Source organism: Pan troglodytes, chromosome 10, assembly GCF_028858775.2.
Source record: "Pan troglodytes isolate AG18354 chromosome 10, NHGRI_mPanTro3-v2.0_pri, whole genome shotgun sequence".
Lineage (NCBI taxonomy): Eukaryota > Metazoa > Chordata > Mammalia > Primates > Hominidae > Pan > Pan troglodytes.
This window is the reverse complement of record NC_072408.2, coordinates 108,934,542-108,962,134: the sequence shown is the minus strand read 5'-3', so window position 1 is coordinate 108,962,134 and position 27,593 is coordinate 108,934,542. Positions and strand designations below refer to the sequence as shown.

Genomic DNA, 27,593 nt, shown 5'->3' with positions numbered 1-27,593 from the left:
GGGTTTCACCGTGTTAGCCAGAATGGTGTCGATCTCCTGACCTAGTGATCCACCCACCTTGGCCTCCCAAAGTGCTGGGATTACAGGCGTGAGCCACCATGCCCGGCCCACATTTTCATTTTACTACTCTTTCTCCGATTCAGTATGTAAGTGTTCAACTCTAACTTGTCTTTTGGTCTTCATTTCCTTATACATATTCCTGTGCCATGTAATACTCCTATTAAATTTGTATGATTTTCTCCTGTTGATCTGTCTTATGTCAATTTAATTCTCAGGCCCAGCCAAAAACCCTAAAAGGGTGGAGGTAAAATTTTGCCTCCCTTACAGTACCAACAAAATTTATAACAAAGAGAATATCTAAAATACATATAGAAATATTCCAAATAAGAAAGAGGTCAGACATAGTGGTTCATGCCTGTAATCCCAGCACTTTGGGAGACCGAGGCAGGCAGATCCCTTGGGCCCAGGAGTTCAAGACCAGCCTGGGCAACATGGAGAAACCCTGTCTCTATAAAAAATAAAAGAATTAGCTGGGCATGGTGGTACATACCTGTAGTCCCAGCTACTTGGGAGGCTGAGGTAAAAATCACCTAAGCCTGGGGAGGTCGAGGTTGCAGTGAACAATGATTGTGCCACTGCACTCCAGCCTGGGCGACAGAGTGAGAGCCTGTCTCACAGCAAAAACAAGAGACAAAAACAACTCAACAGTAAAATAAGAAAAGGATATGAATAGAAAGTCTATGAGGAATACTTACCTACTGGCTTCATAAAATGAGCTGGAAAGTGTTCCCACTTCTGCATGCTTTTGGAAGAGTTTGAGAAGGATTGGTATTAGTTCTTTAAATGTTTGGTAGAATTCAGCAGTAAAGCCATCAGGTCCTGGGCTTTTCTTTAATAAAAGACTTTTTATTACTGATTCAATGTCCTTAGTTCTTATTGGTCTATTCAGAGTTCCTATTTCTTCATGATGTAGTCTTGGTAGATAGTACGTGTCAAGGAATTTATCCATTTCTTCTAGGTTATCCAATTTGTTGGCATACACATTGTTCATAGTAGTCTTTTATGACCTGTTTTATTTCTGTGGTATTAGTTATAATGTATCCTTTTTCATTTCTTTTTTTTTTTTTTTTTGAGGCTTCTCTTTTTTCTTACTTTACCTAAAGGTTTGTTGATTTTGTTTATCTTTTCAAAAAGCCAACTCTTAGCTTCATTGATCTTTGCTATTGTTTTTTTAGTCTCTATTTCATTTATTTCTGCTCTCATCTTTATTATTCTCTTCCTTCTGCTAAGTTTGGGCTTAGTGTGTTCTTTTCCTAGTTTCTTTTGGTGTAATGTTAAGTTTATTAAAGATCTTTTTTTCTTTCAATGTAGGTGTTTATTGCTACAAGCTTTCCTCTTAGAATTGCTTTTGCTCTATCCCATAAGTTGTGGTATGTTGTACTTCCATATTTTTTAAGGTTTTTTAAAATTTCCTTTTAATTTCTTCTTCGAACCGTTGGTTAATTTCCACGTGTTTGTTAATTTTCCAAATTCTTCCGTTACAGATTTCTAGTTTCATACCACTGTAATCAGAAAAGATACTCAGTATGATTTCAATCTTCTTAAATTTGTTAAGACTTGTTTTGTGGGCTAACATATGATCTATCTTGAAGAATGTTCTGTATGCACTAAGAACTCTTCCAAAAAAATGAAAAGGGAATACTTCCAAACTCATTTTATGAAACAAGCATGACCCGGATTCCAAAGCCACACTAGGACACTACAAGAAAAAAAAAATTAGAGGACAATATCCATAATGAACACATATGCAAAATTCCTCAACAAAATACTAGGAAACCAAATTAAACAGCACATTAAAAGGATCACTCATGATGATAAAGTCAGATTCATACCAGGGATGGTTCAGCATACGCAAATCTATAAACAAAACATGGCACATAACAGAATGAAGGACAAAACACTATGATCATCTCTAAAGACACAGAAAAAAACATCTGACAAAATTAAATATCCTCTCATTATAGTAATTGTCAACACATTAGATATAAAAAAATACTTCAACATGAGAAAGGCCATATATGACAAACTCACAGCTAACATCATACTCAATAGTGAAAAAGTTGAAAGATTTCCCTTTAAGATCAGGAACAAGACAAGGATGCTCACTCTTCCCACTTCTATTCAACATAGTACTAGAAGGTGTAGCCAGAGTGGTTAGGTAAGAAAAAGAAACAAAAGGCATCCAAATTGGAAAGAAATAAGTGAAAATGTTCCTGTTTACAGATAACATGTTCTTATATATAGAAAACCACAAAGATGCCACCAAAAACTGTAAGAATAAACAAATTGTGTAAAGTGGCAAGATACAAAAATCAAAATACAAAAATCACTATCATTTCAATGCACTAAAAACAATCTGAAAAAGTAATCCAGAAAACAATCCCATTTATAATAGCTATAAAAACAAAAAATTTTTATAAATAAATTTAACCAAGAAGATGAAAGATCTGCACACTGAAAACTATAAAACATGGATAAAAGAAATTAAAGAAGACACAAGTATATGGAAAGTTACCCCATATTGATGAACTGGAAGAATTAATATTGTTAAAATGTCCATATTATCCAAAGCAATATACAGATTCAATCAATGCTATTCCTATCAAAATTCCAGTGCCATTTTTGACAGAAATAGAAAAAACAATTTTAAAATTTATATGGAACTACAACAGACCCCAAACAGCAAAAACAATCTTGAGCAAAATGAACAAAGCTGGAGGCATCACACTACCTAACTTCAAACTATACTACAAAACTATGGTAATCCAAATAGCATAGTACTAGCATAAAAACATACGGATAGACCAGTGGAACAGAATTGAGAACCAAGATATATATCCACAAATTTACAGGCAATTGGTTTTGAAAAAAGATACAAAAAACACCTAATGGGGAAAGAACAGTCTAATCAATAAATGTTGGACAACTGGGTATCTACCTGCAGAAAAATGAAATTAGACCCTTATCCCTTTTACAAAAATCAACTCAAAATGGATTTTTTTCTTTTGAACTTTTAAGTTCAGGGATATATGTGCAGGTTTGTTACATAGGTAAATTCATGTCATAGGGGTTTGTTGTACAGATTCTTCTTTTTTTTTTTTTTGAGACAGGGTCTCGCTCTGTCGCTATCCCCCAGACTGGAACGCAATGGCGTGACTTCAGCTTACTGCAACCTCCACCTCCTGGGTTCAAGTGATTCTCCCACCACAGCCTCTCAAGTAGCTGGGATTACAGGCACATGCCACCATGACCTGGCTAATTTGTGTATTTTTAGTAGAGATGGGGTTTCACCATGTTGGCCAGGCTGGTCTCAAACTCCCGACCTCAGGCCATCTGCCTGCCTCAGCCTCCCAAAGTGCTGGGATTACAGGCGTTAGCCACCGCGCCCAGCTGTACAGATTATTTTGTCACCCCGGTATTAAGCCAAGTGCCCATTAGTTATTCTTCCTGATCCTCTCCCTCCTCCCACCCGTCACCCTTCAGTAGGCCCCAGTACCTGTTATTTCCCTCTATGTGTCCATTTGTTCTCATCATTTAGCTCCCACTTATAAGTGAGAACATGTGGTATCTGGTTTTCTGTTCCTGCATTAGTTTGCTAAGGATAATGGTCTCTAGTTCCTTTCCCTGCAAAGGACATGATCTCGTTCTTTTTTACGGCTGTAGAGTATTCCATGATGTATATGTACCATATTTTCTTTATCCAATCTATCATTAATGGCCATTTAGGTTGATTCCAAATCTTTGCTTCTGTCAATAGCACTGCAATAAACCTACATATGCATGTGTCTTTATGATAGAATGATTTATATTCCTTTGGATATATACCCAATAATGGGATTGCTGGGTCAAATGGTAGTTCTGTTTTTAGGTCTTCAAGGAATCTCCACACTGCTTTACACAATGGTTGAACTAATTTACACTCCCCCAACAGTGTATAAGTGTTCCTTCTTCTCCACAGCCTTGCCAGTACCTCTTTTGTTATTCTTTTGAGACAGAGTCTCGCTCCATCACACAGGCTGGAGTGCAGTGGTGTAATCTCAGCTCACTGCAATCTCTGCCTCTCGGGTTCAAGTGATTCTAATGCCTCAGCCTCCCAAGTGGCTGGGAATACAGGTGCATGCCACCACACCCGGCTAATTTTTGTAATTTTAGTAGAGATGGGGTTTCACCATGTTGGCCAGGTTGGTCTCAAAATCCTGACCTCAAGTGATCCACCCACCTTGGCCTTCCAAAGTGCTGGGATTATAGGCGTGAGCCACTGTTACTTTTTGATTTTTTAATTATAGCCATTCTGCTGGTGTGAGATGATATCTTATTGTGGTTTTGACTTGCAATTTTTAATGATCAGTGATGTTGAGCTTTTTTTCATATGCTTGTTGGCCACATGTATGTCTTCTTTTGAAAAGTGTCTGTTCATGTCCTTTACCCACTTCTTTTTTTTAGTTTTTTTTTTTTTTCTGAGATGGAGTTTCACTCTTGTTGCCTGGGCTGTAGTGCAGTGGCGTGATCTCAGCTCACTGCAACCTCTGCCTCCCAGGTTCAAGTGATTCTCCTGTCTCAGTCTCCCGAGTAGCTGGGATTACAGGCGTCTGCCCCCATGCCTGGCTAATGTTTTGTATTTCTACTAGAGATGGGGTTTCACCATGTTGCCCAGGCTGGCCTTGAACTCCTGACCTCAAGTGATCCGCCTGCCTCAGCCTCCCAAAGTACTCAGATTACATGAGTAAGCCACCATGCCCAGCCCTTTGCCTACTTCTTAATGGAATTTTTTCTTGTAAATCTGTCTAAGTTCTTTATAGATACTAGATATCAGACTTTTGTCAGATGTATAGTTTCTAAAAATTTTCTCCCATGCTGTAGGTTGTCTGTTTACTCTGTTGATAGTTTTGTTTGCTGTGTAGAAGCTCTCTAGTTTAATTAGATCCCATTTGTGAATTTTTGCTTTTGTTGCAATTGCTTTTGGCATCTTCATCATGAAATCGTTGCCCATGCCTGTGTCCAGAATGGTATTGCCTAGGTTGTCTTCCAGGGTTTTTACAGTTTTGGGTTTTATATGTAAGTCCCTCATCTTGAGTTGATTTTTGTATGTAGTTTAAGGAAGAGGTCCGGTTTCAATCTTCTGCACATGGTTAGCCAGTTATCCCAGCACTATTTATTGAATAGGGAATCCTTTCCCCATTGCTTGTTTTCATCAGCTTTGTTGAAGATCAGATGGTTGTTGGTGTGTGGTCTTATTTCTGGGCTCTGTATTCTGTTCCATTGGTCTATGTGTCTGTTTTTCTACCAATACCATGCTGTTTTGGTTACTGTAGCCCTTTAATACAGTTTGAAGTCAGGTAGCATGATACCACCTGCTTTCTTCTTTTTGCTTAGGATAGCCTTAGCTATTTGGGGTCTTTTTGGGTTCCATAGGAATTTTAAAAGAGCTTTTTCTAGCTCTGCAAAGAATGTCACTGGAAGTTTGACAGGACTAGCATTAAATATATAAATTGCTTTGGGCAGTAGTCAAGTCTAGAGGCAAATCAGGAATGCAACCTCATTCACAATTGCCATAAAAAGAATAAAATACCTGGAAATACAGTCAACCAGGGAGGTGAAAGATCTCTACAATGAAAACTACAAAACACTGCTCAAAGAAATCAGAGAAGGTACAAACAAATGGAAAAACATTCCAGGCTCATTGGCTAGAAGAATGAATATCAAAATGTATTAAAGGCTTAAATTTAACATTTGAAACTGCAAAAGTCCTAGAAAAAAACAGAGGAAAAACTCCATGACATTGGTCTGGGGAATGGTTTTTTGGACATAAACCCAGAAGCACAGAAAACAAAAGCAAAAATACATGAATGGGATTATATCAAACTAAAAACTTTCTGCACAGCCAAGGAAACAATCAGCAGAGTGAAGAGACAACCTATGGAATGGGAGAAAATATATCCAAATCATGTATCAGATAAAAGGTTAATATCCAAAATATATAAGAAACTCAATAAGAAAACAACCCCATTAAAAAAAAAAAAATGGGCAAAAGAGCAGGATGCAGTGGCGTATGCCCACAGTCTCAATTACTTCAGAGGTTGAGGCAGGAGAATTCTTGAGCCTAGGAGTCCAAGTACAGCCTGGGCAACATATTGAGACTCTGTCTCTAAATAATAAAATGAATTTTAAAAATAATCGTTTTTTAAGAATTGGACAAAGGATCTGAATAGACATTTCCAAAAAGAAGACACACAAATTGCCAAGAGGTATATATAAAATGCTCAACATTACTAATCATCAGAAAAATGCAAATGGAAACCAAAATAAATTATGACCTGTTAGAATGGCCATTATTGAAAAGATAAAAGTGTTTAAAAAAAATGTGAAGAAAAGGGAATCCTTTGTATACTGTTGGTGGAAATGTAATTAGTATAAGCATTACAGTATGAAAGTTTCTCAAAAAATAAAACTACCATATGATCCTGCAATCCCAATACTGGGTATATATCCAAAGGAAATGAAATCAGTAGTGAAGAGAGATCAGGACTCCTATGGCCATTGCTGCATTGTTCACAAGAGCCAAGATATGGAATCAACCTAAGTATCCATCAATGGATGAATGGATAGAAAACGTGGTATATATACACAATGGAATGCTATTCAGCCCCATAAAAGAGAGAAATCCTGTCATTTGTAACAACATGGATGTACCTGGAAAACATTATATTAAGGGAAGTAAGACAGGCATAGAAAGACAAACACCACATAATCTCACTTACAAGTGGTGTGTTAAAAAGTTGAACTTACAGGCCGGGCATGGTGGCTCATGCCTGTAATCCCAGCACTTTGGGAGGCCGAGGTGGGCAGATCACGAGGTCAGGAAATCGAGACCATCCTGGCTAACATGGTGAAACCCCGTCTCTACTAAAAATACAAAAAATTAGCCGGGTGTGGTGGCGGGTGCCTGCAGTCCCAGCTACTAGGGAGGCAGAGGCAGAAGAATGGCGTGAACCCGGGAGGGGGAGCTTGCAGTGAGCTGAGATTGCGCCACTGCAGTCCAGCATGGGAGACAGAGTGAGACTCCATCAAAAAAACAAAAGAGGTGAACTTACAGAAGTAGAAAGACAATGATGGTTACTAGGGGATGTGGGGGCACGGTGGGTGGGGTGGATGGGGAGATACTCATCAAAGTATATACAGTTTCTGTTAGGAGGAATAATTTCAAGAGATCTATTGTACAACATGGTGTTGCTAGTTAATAACACTGTTGTATCCTTGAAAACTGTTCAGAGAATACATTTTAATTGTTATCACCACAAAAATGTTAAGAATGTGAGGTAATGCATATTAATTGGCTCAGTTAAGCCATTTCACAATGTATACATATTTCAAAATATATTGTACATGATAAATAAATACAATTTTTTGTCAATGTAAAAAACTAAATTTTTTAAAAAATTAAGTGATTTGTCTAAGGCCACTCAGCCAAAAGGCTGAATTAGGCTGTGAACCCAAGCCAACTGACTCCCTAGCATTTACTCTTAGCCATAATACAAACTGCTCTGTTTTATTAACAATATATTTTGAATATTTTTCCATGTCAATAAATGTACATGTACCCAAGCTATTTAATTATTGCACACTATTCTACTGGTGGTTTACAATGCTATATAGAACCAACCTCCAGGTGATATACATGTAGAATATTTCTAGTTTATTTCATTATTAAAAATGAATCTACTATGAAAAAGAAAGATACCTAAATGATCAAATAAGCATTTAAACAAATTTTTAAACATGGTAGCTGTCTAAAAAAATAAAATGAAATACCATTTTTTAATCTTTTCTAATAAAATCTGACATCTAATATGGAAAGAAGGATAAAAAAATGGCACTCTCTTCCATTGATGACATAAATGTAATTTCTTTTTTTTTTTTTCTTTTTTTGAGATAGGTTCTCATTCTGTTGCCCAGGCTAGAGTGCACTGGAGTGATCTTGGCTCACAGCAAGCCTCAACCTCCCAGGCTCAAGTGATCTCACCTCAGTCTCCCAAGTAGCTGAGACTACAGGCACACTCCACCACACCCAGCTAATTTTTGTATTTTTTTGTAGAGACGAGGTTTCGCCATGTTGCCCAGGCTGGTCTTGAACTTCTGGGCTTAAGTGATCTGCCCATCATGGACTCTCAGAGTGCTGCGATTACAGGTATGAGTCAGTGTGTCTAGCCCACAAATGTAAATTCTGACTGCCATGTGTAAGATAAAAATGTGTCTATCATGTAACTACTTAAATAAAGAGCCTAAAAAACCTCTTGCTCAGTGCAAACATTTCATTTCAAGGCAAAACTATTCATAACACAAAAGAACTTCAGTCTAAAGATCCACCAATAAATAGAATATGGCAGTCATATTAAAGGAACATGTGAGAGTGATAAAATGAATAAATTAGATTAACTTTTCTGTCTATCACTACCTGAAAAGATCTTGAAAATAATGTTGGATGGAAAAAAACAAGATACAGAAAGAGCTGATACTGTTATAATTTTATTTTATTTATTTATTTTTGAGGTAGAGTCTCGCTCTGTTGGCCAGACTGGAGTGCAGTGGCTCACTGCAACCTCTGCCTCTTGGGTTCAAGTGATAATCCTGCCTCAGCCTCCCGAGTAGCTGGGACTACAGGCGCCTACTACTACGCCCGGCTAATTTTTTAATTTTTAATAGAGACAAGGTTTCACCAAGTTGGCCAGGCTGGACTCGAACTCCTGACCTCATGTGATCTGCCGGCCTCAGTCTCCCAAAGTGATGGGATTACAGGCGTGAGCCACAGCACCCGGCCCCATCTGTTACAACTTTAAAACAGACACACCAACAGTGCAATATGGCTAACTTGATTTGCAGAAAAACTTCCTGGTACAGAACACCTAAAACTACAGGAGAAAATAGAAAAACTTTTTTAAAGCATGACTAAATAGTCTATAAAAGAGAAACTACAAAAGGTCAAAAACAAAGAGAAAGTGCCAATATACAAGGGTAAGCAAAAGGTGGGGCTTGTGTTTGTTTCAAGGCATCTACTACTCCCTGGCACTCTAGAACCTGGTTTTTATAAACCCTGAGCGCAAATTTTGAAAGACAAAGGAGAGTCCAAAAAAAAGGTAGAAAGCTGAATCAGGAACCCTTTCTGCTCACCCCACCACATAAAGCCAAAGCCTTTGAAAGGCAACACTCTTAATATGTCTCCTAGAAGAACAATCTGCCCAGTGGAAGGCATTGGAGAAGAGATTTGCCAATGAAGTGATTCTAGAAGTTATTCCAGTATTGTGCTTATCTCTCTGGGTAATCTTTGCTTTGATTTTTGCCTAATAATTAATTTCTGTTGAGGTAGGGGAGAATAATCATCTAACTTGGCAAAAAATTGAAGGTTCATTCCCTGGAGAGGGTAAAAAAGAGCCTCTAGACCAAAGAGTACAACTGAGGGGCTCAGCTTGATCTCTTTGACGAAGTCAATTATCTGGTGTCTGAGCATCATATTCTTCTTATGGCTATTAGTTTACATGTATTTGTATGATCCTCTACATAATGTCTGCCTTATCTACTAGGTAATATGTTTCATGATGGCAGGAGTCAAGTCTAGTTTTGCTCACCGTTTTAACCCCAACATATATCACAATGCCTGGCTTATAGTAGAAGCTCAAAAATAGAAAAAGAGAAAAAAGTAATTAGTGGAGGGAAGGAGATTAACATTTATTCAGACAGCTGTATTGGCCTTTTTACTGTTCCTGGAACATCCAGGCATAGAGCCACCTCAGGGCCACTACACCTGCTCCTCCCTTTGCCTGCGGTAGTCCCTTCCCATAAAAATCCCCATGGCTAATGCCCTCCCCTGTTTCAAATCTTTGCTCAAATGGTACTTTCCAGGTGAGGCCTTCCCTGACCACCCTATTTCAAATTCCAACAACCCTTTCACCCCAAACTCTGCATATTCCTTAGTCGCATGTTTTATTGTTTTCTGTATGTTTATTATGTACATATTAATAACACTATTATTAATAGCATTTATTATGTCCTAAAAGACTAAATATCTTACAGTACTAGCTATCTCTCCCCAGAAGGTTCACTCCATAAGAAGTGACTTCTTTCATTACTGTATTCCCAATTTTTACAATGATGTCTAACACACAGTAAAAACTCAGTATTTGTTCAAAAAATGACTACATAAAATAAAATAACATTTTGTCATTGTTTTAGAGATTCAAAATTTATCTTAACATGCATTGTTTAAATATGCAAAACTGCCAACTATTCACAGGTAGAAAACACTATCCCTGTTTTAAGATTTTATACTTTTTAATTTTTAAGTGTTAAAATATTCTTCCTTTTTCAAAATGATGATCATATATACAGTAACTATTTTTTCTCAATGGCCTTATTTGCAAAAATGAGAAATGGTTAAAATCTGTCAGTGTCTAATAATTTTTTAGAAATTTTACTGTCTATGGAATCTAAAAATCTGGAAACTACTGACATATAAAATTAAAATAACTCATCAGAATGTCATTTCAATATCTAGCCCAACAGACCCATTGAAGCTAATTCTACCCTTCAAAAATCCTCTTCTCTAGTCAAGCCAGTATCTTTGCCAAGTTCATACCATGACTTTGATTCCCCTGAACCCTTCTTCTGAACTGACTTTCCTCATCATACCTCCTCTACAGCCTTCTCTTCCTTTATCTAAAATCTATCTAATATCACAAAGCCTTTCCTTACCACTCTATCCTACGTTCATCCTTCTCTCATCTGAACACCTCTAGCCCTTAATCTACGGCTTAAATCCAAACGCTGGTTTGGCTCAAGCTACCTAAGTAAGAATCACTTTGTGGAAATTTTTAAAGGCAGTTTCCAGTATCTCGGTGCAGATTAGAAGAATTTCCAGGATTGGGGTACAAGAGTCAGTAGTTTTTAAAAGTTTAGGGAATGAAAAAAGTCTTATTAAATAAAAATAATTTGACCACAATAATAATAGTTACATGTTTATCCTAAATCTTCCTATTAAACATCAAATATGCATGTCCCGTGTATAATCATACATAAGAGCTTAATTTTGAAATAATTCATTTCAAATTCTATCATAACATTCTGACACAGATACACAGAGGCATTTGTGAAAATGGTGTATTATCACAGAAGGGCACATAATGTAAAGAAATTAATATTCTCAAGCTTAAGTTTATTCAAATGGGCAGCAATGAAATTTTGCTTTAAAAAAACAAGTTAACCCAAATATAGTTTACCAACCTGTTTGTTGTTCTCTGCCATAGAAAGCTGCAATGCCAAGAGCATGGAGTCTGCACCACATAGAGTAGTTCTCTCAGAGTTACAAAGAGCACGCCAATTCTTTCGAAACTCTTTAATCATATCCAAGACAGACTTCTGATTAAACACAGCCATTATCTTAAAGTAGGACAGAATACAAAGTTAAAGTATCTTATGTTAACCTGAAATTAACATTTAACATGTATAGGCAAGCACAGATAGAGAAAAACATATGGTGAATGAGAGGTCATTTCATATTTACCAAGATTGCTTTTAATTAAATTTAGGAAAACAAAATAATACAATTTCTGCGTAATCATATTTCCCTCCCCTTTGGTTTCTTAAGCCAAACCTTCTGAAAGAACAAAATGTAGCCTTCAATTCTGAAAATTCACACAAAAACAGACACGCAAATTTACTGCAAACTTATAATTACAAATATACCTAATTAAAGCTGTATTTAAATATATATATTTGTTTTGAGATAGGTAATAAGTCTGATAAATTGGGGGGAAAAAAAAAAAAAAAACCCTAAAAAGCCAATTTCCTCCCATCCTACGTTGTCCCAAAAGAGGTGGCCTATTTTTCTACCCTTTTGAATCTGGACCAGGCTTGTAACTTGATTTAACCAATAGAATGTGGCAAGAATGACGCTGTGGGAGTTCTGAGCTTAGGCCTTCAGTGGTGTGTGCAGAAGTACTAATACAATAGGCCTGAATGCTATCCTTTGAAGCTGGAGTCCAGTTCGGGAGCTTAGATTTCAGGAGTGTTTCCAGTAAGAGTGGTTCACTGTGCTAAACTGTTCATACAAACAATATAGTTTATGCTAAACACTTGCGAGTCTGGAATTTTGGTACATGTCAGACAGTGGATGCCTTTGCATTTAGCCCCCAATAAAAACCCTGGGCATTAAGTCTCTAATAAGCTTCCCTGGTAGACATTTCACATGTGTTGTCACAACCTGTTACTGGAGGAATTGTGTCCTGTATGACCACTAGAGTATCACCAAGCAGTGTCCCACCCAAACTGCTGATCCACAGAATCATAAGGAAATGGTTATTTTAAAACCTTAACTTTTGAAATGGTTTGTTACACCGTACTACATAACCAATAAAATAACTAATATTTAGGAGCTTACTTGGTGGAGATACTTTTCAAAAGCTTAATATTGATTACCTCACTCGATTGTCATAAGTGTCCAATAAAACAGGTCTGTTATTATCCTTATTTTACCTAATAACCTCCACGTCACTCAGCTTGTAAGTGGACAAACAGCAGAAGCTTAATATGTCTAACTCTATAAGCTGTGTTCTTAAAGCATCACGTTAAGTAACTTCTCCTGATGCACACAAAAGCCTTTCAAAACAATTTGAGGTAGTGCCAATGTTTCATATACCCAAGACTATATAAGGCATCCAATTCCTTTCTCTGAGTTTACAGACATGCCTGCTAAAAGTTTTTTTCCTACTTTAAGTACTCAAGTCTCAACATACTCACATGCCCATCATCTTATTTTGGGTATTTTCCTGTACTTATTCCATTTCCTGACTCCTTCTGCTATCCTTTTCTTCTATTTTTATGTGGCATAAACAGAATCCTAGATGTTTACTTTGGTTTGTATAATCAAGAGCAAAGATACATGCCACTTGCAATATAATTAAATTATAGACACAATCTATGATGCAACTTAAAGATACAGGTAGAAGATTAGAGATTATTTACATAAATGCAAATCCTAGTAAATAGCTAAGAATTGTATTTCTCTTCAAAAAATCACCCTCATCTCTTGAAAGAAAAAAAAAAGTGAAGAACTGTCAGCTTCAGTGACATGGTCACTTTGCCTGAAATACATTTTTAGGAGTAAATTACTTACTGGTATTATTTAAAGGTAGTATTATAAGATTTGAATGAAGACTCACTTGGGAATTAGGCCATTCTGAAATGTGGCTCCACCACTTACTGGCTGCGAGATCTTGGCCAAGTTACATCACCTTTCCCTGCCTCAGCTTCCTCATAATGAAAATGAAAACCCTATCCCATAGGGTTTTATGACAAGTAAACGACATAAACACAAGTAAAGCTTTTAGAACAGTGCCTGGCATGTATAAAAGCACATTAGCTATTATCATGCATTATGAGTTTCTAAGTTGTTTTGAGTTAAAAGTAAAAGAGCATTGCCTGGGCATGGTGGTTCACACTTGTAATCCCAGCACTTTGGGAAGCCGAGGCTCACCTAAGGTTAGGAGTTCGAGACCAACCTGGCCAACATGGTGAAACCCTGTCTACTAAAAATTAGCTGGGTGGGGTGGTGTGTGCCTCTAACCCCAGCTACTTGGGAGGCTGAGACAGGAGAATCGCTTGAACCAGGGAGGCGGAAGTTGCCATGAGCCAAGATAGCACTACTGCACTCCAGCCTAGGTGACAGAGTGAGACTCTGTCTTAAAAAAAAAAAAAAAAAAAGAGCATTACTATGGTGACAGAAAACCAAGAGTCTCATTCAGGGATCAGCTAATTTTTTCTAAAGGAACAAACAGTAAATATTTGAGGCATGCACAACTACTCACTTTGACCTTCTAGTGTGAAAATAGCCATGGACATACATAAACAAACAAATGAGTATAGCTGTGCTCCAATAAAACTTTTTTTATGGACACTGAAATTTGAATTTCATGTAATTTTTACACATCACAAAACATTATTCTTTTCATTTTTTCCCCCAACCATATAAACACGTAACACTCCTTCTTAGCTCAGGAGCTGGCTGCACAAAAACAGGCAGCACAGCCAGTTTGCCAACCCCTGGTCTAGTCCCAGCTCTTCCTGTAGCTAGCTGGCTGTGGGAGCCTATGCCATAAGCCTTACACGTGGTTGCCTAGGTGGAGGCATCATCACACAGAAATACTTGCCTTCCAGTCCCTTGTGAGAAGTCAATGAGACAATAAATATGCAAGCACTCTGAATGGCAGGCTGCACTATACAAAAAAACAGTAGCCAAAGGCAGCAGCGATAACACTTGTTTTTAAAAAATTGGATTCCAGGTTGCTCTAGAGCAAAACCTGTGAGACAGAAAATTGTCACTGGGCAGGCAGTGTGAAATGGTTGAAAGAACTACACTTCCGAGTCAGATATCACTTCCAGGCTCCCCCTTTATGACCTGTAGTCCTTCGGTATTTAAAATCTCTAATGAGCATAAGTTTCTTCACCTGCAAAACCAGGAAGGGAATTCCTACCTCACAGAATGAGACGTTAGTGAAACAAGTACATAACCCACCTAGTGCCAGGCATTTAGTAGGTGCTCAATTTAAAAATTGCACTCAACATCATTATCAGTGTTCGAGTGCAAGTCCCAAAGGTTCCTTGGGAGGCTGTAACTAATCAGGAGTAGGAGAAAGTTGAGGAATTGGAGTCCGTGTACATAGTGGGACTAGAACCCAGGTTTCCTGCCTAACTAATGGAAGTTAAGCAGGCCTCTACGGGCCTGTCTTCCAAGCTGCAGACGAACCCTCAGGGCCTACCAGCTCCATCGCTAGATACTGTGAACTCCGCCTACAGCCCCCAGGCCCAACCAGGCTCGAGCGTCAAGTCACTGCACCATAATACCTCGGTCCCACGGCACTTTGCTACGACCGAGGTATTACAGTGCAAAACACCCTCAAAAGCCACAGCCTGAATCACCACTTAAAAATGCGACAGAGCAGGTAGGGCAGACGCGAGACTTACATGATTAGGGGTAGACCCGAAGACGTACTCTTCAGTGTGCGGAAGGATCCCCGACGGGATGCCCTCCTGCCGCCGCCGCAGTCGCCGCTGAATACAGTTCAAACCTCGCGGGAGGCCCCGGGAGCCAATCGCTGCGCTCGCCCTCCGACCCGGAAGCAGAGCCACAGCGCGTCGCGGCAGCCCCCAAGGAAGACCAGCCTGCCTCTGGTCGGTTCCCGGCGCTCTGCGGTGCGTATCGAGCTGGGAGCCCGAGAGGCCGGGATGCTTTTCTGCCGGCCGCCCAGCCTTGCCACTCTATTCCCGGGAGTTTTTCCTTCCCACCTCGGGCCCCGGGAGGTGGGAGCGGGGTCTTGAGGAACTCGCCTGGCCCGGGGAGAGGTGTCGGGGCTCATTGCAGAGACTTATCTTGTTCCCTCCCTTCTTCTCTGCCGTTGTAGTTTTACAGGGGCAAGTCCTGTCCAACGTGTACGGCGAGGCCCCGGCCACTGCTTTAATGAGCAGTAGGTGTGGAGACGGAACAATTTCGTGACCTCGAATCTCTTGCACTTCTATACCTCTCTGCCTCCGTGTCCATAACACTTGCTGGTCACCCTTCAAAAGTCTCCAGTCCCTGATGTCCATTCCTAAAGTTACTAGTTTATAAGCGTCTCGAGGTGGGACTCATTCTCAGTAGATACTCTTAAGGTGCTTGATATGTTTGTTACTGAGTCCAGCTGTTTTCAGGACAACCCTTGTGTCGAATTTTTTAAAAAACCAAAAACTCTAAAACCCATAATTCTCATGTGGGAATGCTACTTCCAGAGTGCACACTAGTCCCTGACAGGTTAAGGTCTTCTGCCTAGTTTTAAAAATATTATTATTTTAATTTTTAAGTTCCGGGATACGTGTGCGGGACGTGCAGGTTTATTACAAAGGTAAACGTGTGCTATAGTGGTTTGCACACCCATCACCTAGGTATTAAGCTCCACGTGCATTAGCTATTTATCCTGATGCTCTCCCTCCGCCCAACCCCCTGAACATTATTTTTATATCACACATTTTGGTACTCCTTAACAACAGATCCTGTATTTTCTATCTGTTTATATTATAGCCCTTTTCACGTTGAGTCATAACTATCCCTAAACTGTGGTCTCCTTCAAGCCAGGAGGCTGTTTTTTTCTTCATTAGCGCTGGTTCTCCACACACAATGAAGTCTTCCAAATCCTGGCCCTGCTTATGAGCTTGGCAAGTTAGTTAACCTACTGAAGCCTCAGTTTCTCCATCTACAAAATGGAGACCAGAGGTAGTACCTGCCTTTAGATTTGTACAGATACCAGATGTGATCATGTCAGTAAAATGCTTAATATGGCACCTACAAATAGTGGTTCATAAAAGTTATTAATTTTTATTAACATTTGCTGTTAAAATGATTCCATCTTCAGATGAAATACTATTTGTTTTAGATAATCTAAACAGAACTTTGCAGTGTTATTGTCTGCTAGAATCACAGATATGGGAAAGAGCTGTGGAGCAAATGTGGAACCATTAATAACTAGATTTAATATTTTTCCTGCAGTTTCTGTCCCTTGATAAGTACTTTAAATGTTTCTTTTGAGCTTTCTGTCTCATTGTAACACCACAACCTTATTTTGATGCATTTGCTGAATTACAATATTGACCATTGTAATTGTACCTGTGCTGTAATCCACAGTTTCGTGACCTTGTCCAGTAGAAGGCTATTTAATTTTCACAACTGCTTGAATTTTGACATACAAGATGAAGCAAGATGCCTCAAGAAATGCTGCCTACACTGTGGATTGTGAAGATTATGTGCATGTGGTAGAATTTAATCCCTTTGAGAATGGGGATTCAGGAAACCTAATTGCATATGGTGGCAATAATTATGTGGTCATTGGCACGTGTACGTTTCAGGTTAGTCTACAAAACTGCACCGAATGACAGTGAACATATTTCACTACTAAGAGAACTTACACAAACCAAATATAAACTTTGGAAGTATATTGAGTTTGAATGTTAAAAAAAAAAAAAAAGAAAAGATCCATAGAGAAAGATGTTCCCAGTTATATGTGCCTGAGATTTATGTAAACATTATATAGATAGTGAAAAAGAATGGTATGAGGCTTCACTTTTGCCTCATGATCATTAATGGAATATTCTGATAAGTGAAGGCTATGATTAACTGAACATTGGTATGTACAGGAAAAAAACAATATAAATGAGATCCAATTAATTACGGTTTTTCTACATCCTGCTTTGACATACGAAACCAGCTAATGTTGAGAGCCCGAAAAACAATCTTCCAGGAGATTTTATAGCTTTTATAATATTCAGCTTTCCTATTAGTATGCTGTCATACTTTTTGTGCATCTAGTGTATGCAGAATATGGAGTCATATTAATTGAGCAGGCAGTTAAGCATAGCCATTAAGAGCATGAATTCTAGAACTGGAATGCCTACATGTTTACTCCTGCTTTACTTCTTACTAGCTATGAGACCTTGAATAAGATATTTAGCGTCTCCTGTAAACATGAGGAAACTAATGCTTGAATTTTAGTATATGTAAAATTCCAAGAGGGCATCTGACAACATTGTAATCCATATGTATGTTTTAGTTGTCATTGATATGAGCAGTGGTAACACTCTCAGGTTTAATCACCAAAGTAAGATTGCTTTGTGGTGAACATAAACCATGTTTTCACAGAGGAAAGCTAGTTTTACATGTAAGAGAGACTTGGAATAATGAAGGTTCAACCCTCAGGACTATCTGGTTAATCCTTTGTCTATCAGAGTATTATTATTATTTTTATTATTTTTTTTCAGACAGAGTTTTGCTTGGTCGCCCAGGCTGGAGGTCAACCTCGGCTCACTATAACCTTCATCTCCCGGGTTCAGTTGATTCTCCTGCCTCAGCCTCCCAAGTAGCTGGGATTACAGGCATGCACCACCACACCCAGCTAATTTTTGTATTTTTAGTAGGGGGTTTCATGATGTTGGCCAGACTGGTCTCGAACTCCTGACCTCAAGTCATTTGCCCACCTCGGCCTCCCAAGTGCTGGGATTACAGGTGTGAGCCACCCTGCCTGGCCTAGCAGAATATTATTAATAGAACTGTATTTCTCAAATTATAATGAGCACGGTAATTTGGAAGTGTCCAATTTTCAAAGATTTAAAATAACTATCACTAAAGTGATAGTTATTATAAATGTTATTTCCTCCTTTACTGAGAAGGCAATTCTGTTTTTGTTTTGTTTTGTTTTGAGACGGAGTCTCGCTCTGTCACCCAGGCTGGAGTGCAGTGGTGCGATCTCTGCTCACTGCACCCTCTGCCTCCCGAGGTCAAGCAATTATCCTGCCTCAGCCTCCTGAGTAGCTCGAATTACAGGCACGTGCCACCATGCCCAGCTAACTTTTTTGTATTTTTAGTAGAGACGGGGTTTCACCATGTTGGTCAGGCTGGTCTTGAACTGACCTCGTGATCCGCCCGCCTCAGCCTCCCAAAGTGCTGGGATTACAGGCATGAGCCACCATGCCCAGCGGCAATTCTGTATCTTACAGTATTCTGACATCAAAAATGCAATTTGGCATTTTATAGCACAATGAATATATAAAGCTTTACAAATTGGAATATAGTCATATTTAAGAGGAAGTATGAATTAAAAGTTTCAGTTTGTTGCCGTCTGAGTAGAATATGACAGCTCCTAGCCTATTTCGTACTGTCTGTTTGGGTGGGAGTAGAAATTAATAGCTTTTAGACTAAATATGACCCTAGCCTGACTTACATGGACATGGTTTAGGATCATAGAAAGTCATATGATTAAGACAATGTTACGTACTTGAAAAAGACTGAGGAAAAACCATTTCTCTAATGCAAGCCACCAATGCACAAAAGAGTAAAGCAGCCTCCTACAGGTAAAACTGATTTTTACTTCATTACTTTTAAAATTAATAACAAATAGGATTGTATTCGCAAACACTGAAAAATGTTTATCTCATTTATGATTAAGAAATGTTGAGGGAGAAAGTCAGTGGAGAACAAATTAGGAAAAGAGAGGCAAAGATGAGAGAGGGAGAAGATGGGAGAAAGAAGGAAAATGACTAACATGAGAAAAAAGAACTAGTATAAACATTTGTGTTCTGTTATAGTTTATGGTCACATGTATTGTCTCAGTTACCCTCATACCTGTGAGATTAGCAATGTAGGTCTCGTGCCCAGATTACTAAGGAAAAAATTAGATTTTTATTAATTTGGACAATAGTAAACACAAATTATATTCTGCACCAGACATTGGAAATACAATTAAGTAAGTCCATTTCAAAATAAATTATTGCTTTTCTGTGAAGTTATTTTTTATCTAGCTAAACACTGTTAAACATTACTATTCTGTTGTCCTAGAACCTTCAAGTTCCATTGCACCCAGTTTCATGCCTCTTGTCTTGAGAGAAAACTAAGTAAAGGTAAATTAAGTGGAAAGATTTTCACATTCCTGACAGAAAGATAATCCTTATTTTAAGGCTGTTTAGAAAACGTTGTAGATATAGTGAATTTGAATTTCAACAAAGCATTTTTCAGAATCTCATGCTGTCCCTTTGATTATGATGGACATATGAGCTTCTGAATGATAGTACTGTTAACTGGTGTCGTGTATTTGTCAAATTTTCATTAAGTGCATACTGGGTGCCAAGACATGAAAAAAGCAAGGACCATATCCTTAAGGAAATATTTAAATATAAAGCAGTGCAATAAGAAAACTGCTATAAAAACCTTTGTTAAAGGGCAGAGGAGCATGAACATATATGCTTGCCTAAATCAATGTTCTCATCCAAGTTCTACTAGAGGCCTCAATTCACTAATGAAGACCCCTTGAATAGACTTAGAAATCTGGTATGTATTTTACACTTTTTAAAGTGTACACGTATCAAATAGAACTAGCCACATTTCACGTGCTTCATAAGGTCCTGTGTGGCTAGTGGCCACCATATCAGACAGCACAGTTCTCTCTGCATCTTCCTCTGTAAATCGACAGTAATCTTTAATATAATAATAATACTCTGTAGTTCTCAGCAGTATATTATGATTCAGAGAAGATAATGTATTTTAATACAAATTTCAGGGTAGTATCTAAATGTTTAAAACTGTGAAAGAGGTATTAGACTCAATGGTAAATGGATTTTATGTTATTTGTCATCTCTATTTGAATGGACAGAGTTGTTGCTTATAATGCTTTCAGGCTGAGGCTGAATCTGCTGCTTAGTGTGTCTTCACCTAGAGGAGAACAACTATGGCCAGATATTTGTCATCATTAAGTTAGACTGACTTGGTGTGGTTCCAGAGATGGAACGTGGAATAATGAGTAGAATTTACATGGAAACAGATTTTGGCTTAACGTTAAGAACTCTTCTAATAATTAGAGCTATCCCCCAATTGAATAAACTTCCCAAAGAAATAGCTAGTTCCCTGTCACTGGAAGTGTTCAGAGAGGGGTTGTGTAAACTCTTTTTTTCAGATGCTCTCCTAGGGATTCAAGCATTGGGGGGAAAGAATTGAACTAGAGAAACTTGACAGTCTTGACTAACTGAAATTGGTATTTGGCCTTAAATGGGTGTGGTGGGAGGGCCTGCCAGTTTCAAACCCTTATAATAGCCCTTCCATCAACCTGGCTTTGCCCCAACCTCAAATATGCCGAAACCTTGTATAATCATTTGTATTATAGCAAGTTTTCCAAAGTATCTTAATTTCCTGCCTATACAATTCTGCTTATACCCCACACTAAATCCAAAATAGCATTTGTCTCTGCCTATACCACACACACACACTGGCCTTTTAGTTGGCTCAGTGGCAAACAGTGCTGCCAGGAAAAAAGGTTTCACTGGTAAAACAAAAAGCCCAGGCTATACAGTCCCTGAGATTTCTTTATCCCCATGACCACCCAGTAATTCCATATGTGATTTGGGTAACAAATTAAAGGACTTGATTGTCAACAATATTGTTACAGTAGCAAGATGATGTGTATTTACATGTAAAAACTTCATTTTTAGGAGACTGATTTGTCAAGTTTGGAAAAATAGCTGTAATCCAAACTGTGAAGTCAGCTATGATTAGGCTCCTAAACTTATTTTAAAATTGTTTAGTGGCTGCTGTCTTGGCATATCTGGCTGTTAGCTATACAACTATTATACACACAAATTACGAAGTAGTAAAATTTGACAGTGTTTTTCTTTCCTTGATAAGTGTATTTCTTTCATTTATGGAAAAACTTTTTGCTGTTAACTCTTAAGTTCACCTGAAATTTGAAGTTATTTTCAAAGGGTATCTGAATTATGCAGAGAAAGATGTGTAGTATATTTGTGAAATGACCTTACTGGGATCCCATAGGCTATCCTGGAAAAATCAGTATATCTACTTGGATTTCATTCGAGTATACATTATAAAACTTTGCATTTAGATTCTGGGTGAATGGAATGCTTAGATCAGGCCTTCAAGTAATTCCTATCAATATAGACATACGTATTTCATTAAATATCAAGTTTCACCTGCTGGATTTTTTCCCTGATACTTTATAATCCCATACACTTTTATAAAGAATAACTGTAGTTAGCACAGAAGATTCCTTGGACAAATTTGTCGCGAAAATTTGGCCTTCTTTAGGCTCAGACCCAGTTCAGGTATTGATTTAAATAACAGAAGGATGATTTACTTATTTTTAAAATTGCAAAATTTTTTTATCATTTTCTTTTTTACCTTTCCTATGGTGCTGAGCAGTATTTTAATGCTTATAAAAAATGTGTTATCCATAAAGGCATAAAGAATAATAAGATGGATCCCTGTATACCTGCTGCTTAGTTTAAGAAAAGGAACATTAGCAATTCTTTTGAGGCCCCCTAAGTATCCTTCCCTTACTCATGGTAGGTATTTTGCATGGCAGGATTTTCTTTTTGTTTGTCTGTTTTTTCCTGCTTTCCCCTTAATCGGGCCCTGGATCTATGCAGAAATCTCTGATGTGGCATCCTTCCTTGTGCAGGCACTAGGATTTGTCTCTTCTGTCTTGCAAACTGAAGCTTTAAATCATTGCATGTAGGCAGATACCCTTATAACAGCTGCATACCTTGGTAGTCGTTTGCTTGTCTGTATTTGAATTTTTGCAATGTTGTAATGGGAGAACTTTTCAGGTTATTGTCTCCATTGCCAGCGACAGATGGCTTGACTTTTAAAGTTGATTTTTTTTCTCACCTTCCCGTAAGGATAAACTGAAATCATTTTAGTAGGGCTGAACTGGATAAATAAGCCAACTTTATTAAGCATTTATTCCCAGAATCAAATATCTAAAACTAAATTAGCCAGATTATTTATTACATATTCACTATTCATAAACAATAATAGTTCAGATGAATTATTTGTAGCATCTTACACACATATAATGCCACATGTAACACTACATGAAAATCATTGACACTGATTATAAAGACTTTGAGGTCTTTATAAGGTCCCAAAGTATTTTCCATGTAGTGAGAATGTTCAGTGTATTTTTTTAATATTGTTAGTAGATAATCCGGTTCTGGTAATTCATTTACCTAGAATATCTTGATTCTTTAGAGCATTCCATTTTCTTTGTTTTCTTTTTTTATAACGTAGACACAGGTCTCACTGTGTTGCCCAGTCTGGTCTCAGACTCCAGAGCTCAAGCAATCCTTCCACCTCAGCCCCGCAAAGTGTTGGGATTATAGACGTGAGCCAACACGCCTGACCAAGCAGTCCATTTTCATTGAACTTATTATGAAATGCCTCCTAAGATAAAGTAGAACATGTTTACCATTTGTTTCTAGTTGCCTTAGAGAGTTATTTTGTGAGGCTTAGACAACTTTGGATTTTTTTTTAATTCAATGAACTAGTTAAATCTTAATATGTAATTTGCTTTTGAACTTTTCAAAAGCATAAACATAACCTCCTGATAAATTCATTATAATGAAATACAGAATATTATATTGTTTGTTCTCATTACTTATTAAAACATTTACTGTGTATGCTTAGGAAGAAGAAGCAGACGTTGAAGGCATTCAGTATAAAACACTTCGAACATTTCACCATGGAGTCAGGGTTGATGGCATAGCTTGGAGCCCAGAGACTAGACTTGATTCATTGCCTCCAGTAATCAAGTAAGTTTAACAGTACCAAATGCATTCCTTACTAATGTACTTTGATTGTGTTACATGATTTGAAGTCTGATCATAGATACTTCTCAATTTCCATTTTCCACAATCCAAGATATTAGATATTTTGATATTTGCTACTACTTAATAATTTAGGCTTATCATCTGAATTTGTGATTTAAATATACAGCCATGAATATGATGCCTTGACCATGTGTTTGAGCCAAACTACAAAACCTTTTACGTGAGATTCATCTAAATCAAGGTCTTTACAGATTGTTCACTGAATTTACAACTTTATTGAAAGTATAACTCTTAAAATAACTAAATTTGGTTGAGACATTAATGAGCTTTCCTTCCCCACCCATAGGCCAAGATCACATTTTCTTGTCCAACAGTATATAAATCTGTAAGTTCTGGTCCTTGGACTTCAGTTTTTGTGAAAGTGTTTAAAAGGAATGATGGTTTTCTGAGAAAAAAAATCCTAGCAATGCCTGCTGAAGCCCTCTTTACAGGGGCAAGAATATGTTAGGTTATTTAAGATCTGTTACAAAACACTAGCCTTGCCTTCTACAAATGTCAAATCTAAAAGATGTGTCTTCTTTTAGTAGACAGTACTTAGGAACTAAAAGTTATCAACTATTAAGCTAACTTCGTTTTTTTTAAATTAAGGGATAATTTAGATACTCTGAAATTCTCAGCTCTTAAGGGTATAGTTTGATCAGTTTTGACAAATACATATATTTGTACAACCCACACCCTATTCATGCACTGTTTCTGTCACCCAAGAAAGTTTCGTCATATTTCTTCCCAGTTAATCATTGTACCCCACTCCCTGCAGAAGCAACCATTGATCTGATTTCTATTACCAGAAATCAGTTTTGCCTATTCTAGAACTTCATACAAGTGGGATCATACAGAATGTCTTTTGTGTCTGGCTTGTTTTTGCAATTTTTCCACATTGTTATGTATACCAGTGCTTTTTAAGTAGTACTCCATTACAGTGTATCAATAGACCATAGTCTGTTTATTCATTCTTCTATAAATAGGTACCAATACAGTTTCCAGGCTTTAGTTATTATTTTTTGCTGAATACTGCTTTGGGTGGTTATATGATTTAATTTAGGGGTAGAATTGCTGAGTCACAGGGTAGATGTATGTTTAACATTTTAAGAAAATGCCAGTTTCTAAAGTGGTTCTACCATTTTGTCTTTTCCCCAATAATCTAAGGGTGGTCTTCCTACTCTCCAACACTCATTCATTCATTTTGAGACAAGGTCTGGCTCTATTGCCCAGGCTGGAGTACAGTGGCACCATCTCCACTCACTGCAATCTCTGCTTCCCAGGCTCAAGCCATCTTCCCACCTCAGCCTCCTCCTGAGTAGCTGGGACTATAGGCGCCCATCATCATGCCTGGCTAATTTTGGTATTTTTTGTAGGGACAGGGATTTGCCTGTTGCCCAGGCTGGCCTCAAACTCCTGAGCTCAGGCAATCCATGTGCCTTGGCCTCCCAAAGTGCTGGGATGACAGCATGAGCCACCATACCTGGCCTATTCTCCAATATTTGCTATTGTCAATCTTTCTTTTTTTTTTTTTTTTTTTTTTTTTTGGTACATGGTCTCACTCTATCTCCCAGGCTGACAGCCAGACCCATAATCACAGCTTACTGCAGCCTCAACCTCCCTTGGCTCAGCCTCAACCCTCCCTCTCACCTCAGCCTCCCAAGTAGCTGGAACTACAGGCATGCACCACCACTCCTGGCTAATTTTTTGTATTTTTTGCAGTGATGGGGTTTCGCAATGTTGCCCAGGCTGGTCTCGAGCACCCTGGCTCGAGCAATTCACCTACCTTGACCTCCCAAAGTGTTAGGATTACAGGCATGAGCCACTGTGCCCAGCCTGTCTTTAATTTTAGCCATTCTGGTTGATGCCACAATGACATTTCCATGATGAGTGATAATGCTGACGCTTTTTTGGTATATTTGTTTCTTCTATTAGAAATCTTTGTGTGATTTCTTATAGGTTGTGAAGATGTTGCATGTTTTTTCCTAGAAGCCTTTACCGATATTTAGCTAACTTAATTGAGTAATCTACACAATAGCTTTTGTCAGCACACATAATGTCATTGCCAACAGCTGGTGTGCTGTTGATTTCCTTTTATATTAAAAGAAAGTGGTCACAATATCTAGACCTAAACAAGAACAAGTGTCTTTGATTCTTTAAATTTTTAAAGCTGTGGAAACAGTCTTCTTCCCTTGGTTTTAAGTTTTGTGATACCTCTTTAATCTACATATTCAGCTGTTGTATTCTATGCTTTCCTTGTTGCTTAGTACTTGTTTTCCTGTCCTCTTTTTAGTGAATTTGCTGTGTTTCATCATTTCTGGTTGGTGTTTTTGTTTGGTTGGATTTTTCTTATTTTTTGGTAAACTGTCTCCAGACCTTTTTGGAACTATACAAATTCAGTAACAAATTCAAAAGACATTAGCAGGCCATTAATTTTAGACTATTTTTAGAGCAACCTGAAGGCACAATCTTGTTTTCAAATAAATTATTTTTATTATAAAATAATAAATGCTTAATAAAATTTAGAAAACACAGAAAATAAGGAGAAGAATGCCACCTATACTCCCAATACCCTTTTCATTTTTGTACATAATTGTGATTATACTATAGTAACTCTCTATACTTTCTTTACTTTGCTTTTTTATAGTATTCTAAAATAAATAGTAGTCTATCACCATGACTAAGGTATAACTCAGCATCTCTCTTATCATCATTAATTTTTATCTTACATTTAGAAATCCTTCATGATGGCTTATCATTAGCATGTAGTTGCCTTAAATTCTCTTTCTCCCTGCCTTTCTACTCTTTCCATCCCTACTTGCTTTTCTTGCATAGTGGCTAGAGAATTCATTGTTCATGTTATTTCAGTTCTCTGAGGTTTTCTGGTTCAATTAAAGAAGGACTTAAATATCCCTGAAACAGCAAGGATTCAAAGAAAAGTGAGGCAACACAAGGCTGGCCATAAAGTTTTCTGGGTTTGTTTGTTTGGTTTTATTTAGATCCCAGTAAGATTATTAATTTTCTTTTTAAGTAAGTATCCTTTGATTACTGTAACTACTCTGTTTGCTGACATTTTTACTGAACTTGGCTTCATTTTGCTATTAATACCTCTTTACAAACCCTTTTAGTTGGGATGTTTCTTTTAACAACTTCCAAAATAGCTTTTATCTGTTTTAGAGATGACGTTTTGAACAAAGTTTTATGATTTCATTATGCTATAACTGAGGAAATCCGTAGGAGACCCTCAACATGAGTGATATTATTGTGGCAAATTTGTCTAGAGTTTCCTATGAGCAAATAAATAGTGAATTCCCAAAATAATAATTGGACAAATTCAAAGGAGAAGAATTAGATAGAATAAGCTTTGTTTTACAGTTGTTCTTACCCTTTATTTGCATGTATAAAATATAACATACATGTTTAAACACACATAGAGTATGTATTAGGGTTCTCTAGAGGGACAGAACTAATAGGATAGATGTATATATGAAGGGGAGTTTATTAAGGAGTATTGACTCACACGATCACAAGATGAAGTCCCACAATAAGGCGTCTGCAAGCTGAGGAGCAAGGCAGCCAGTCTGAGTCCCAAAACCTCACAAGTAGGAAAGCCAACATTGCAGCCTTCAATCTGTGGCCTAAGGCCCAAGAGCCCCTGACAAACCACTGGTGTAAGCCTAAGAGTCCAGAAGCTGAAGAACTTGAGTCTGATGTTCAATGGCAGGAAGCATCCAACACAGGAGAAAGATGAAAGCTGGAAGACTCAGCAAGTCATCTCCTTCCACCTCCATCTGTCTGTTTTTTCTAGTTGTGCTGGCAGCCAGTTGGATCGTGCCCACCCACATTATGGGTGTGTCTTCCTGAGGGTGGGTCTTCCCCTCCCACTCCACTGACTCAGATGTTAATCTCTTGACACCCAGATACACCCAGAAACACCCAGATACACCCAGAACCAGTACTTTGTATCCTTCAATCCAAGCAAGTTGACACTTAATATTAACCATCACAGAGTATATATGTGCATTTTAACATGTTTATTATAAAGTAAACATTCATGTAATCACAGAGGTCAAGAGATAGGACATTACTAACACTTGAAGCTGCCAGTGTGCCCCTCTCCAATCAGCCTTCTTCCTTCCCCTTAAAGGCTATCAGTTTCATGTTTATTAGGATAATCATCTCCTTGCTTTTTTTTGTAGTTTTATCAGTTATTGATGCATCCTTAAGCAATATAGCTTAATTTTGCCTGCTTATGAACTTTCTTATGAATATAATAATACTATATGTATTTTTTTGTCCTGCTTTGTTCACTTCAC

The 27,593-nt window shown here is 37.8% G+C and overlaps 2 protein-coding genes across 51 annotated transcripts in view; one reads left to right on the top strand and one right to left on the bottom strand.

The window, feature by feature from the left end:
• PARPBP (PARP1 binding protein) overlaps positions 1–27,593 on the bottom strand; it is a 268,079-nt gene that overhangs the window by 62,132 nt on the left and 178,354 nt on the right. For 27 of the 49 annotated variants that reach the window (XR_010148429.1, XR_010148423.1, XM_054663475.2 and 24 more), the window contains one exon: positions 11,332–11,487. Coding sequence is in view for 25 of the 49 variants with exons in the window: in XM_054663475.2 (XP_054519450.1) it covers positions 11,332–11,487 (156 nt within the window). In the remaining 24 variants the exon portion in view is untranslated. Of the gene's footprint in view, positions 1–755; positions 1,563–11,331; positions 11,488–15,069; positions 15,229–27,593 lie in introns of those variants that run through there. The other 22 variants (XR_010148431.1, XR_010148430.1, XR_010148427.1 and 19 more) reach the window with 6 other exon arrangements.
• The window catches only part of NUP37 (nucleoporin 37), a 45,869-nt gene continuing 33,483 nt past the window's right edge, over positions 15,208–27,593 (top strand). Inside the window, exons 1-3 of one of the 2 annotated variants that reach the window (XM_509316.9) lie at positions 15,208–15,297; positions 16,760–16,980; positions 23,096–23,220. In XM_509316.9, coding sequence (XP_509316.1) covers positions 16,825–16,980; positions 23,096–23,220 — 281 coding nt within the window. In that variant the 5' untranslated portion in view covers positions 15,208–15,297; positions 16,760–16,824. The other variant, XM_054663486.2, reaches the window with a different exon arrangement.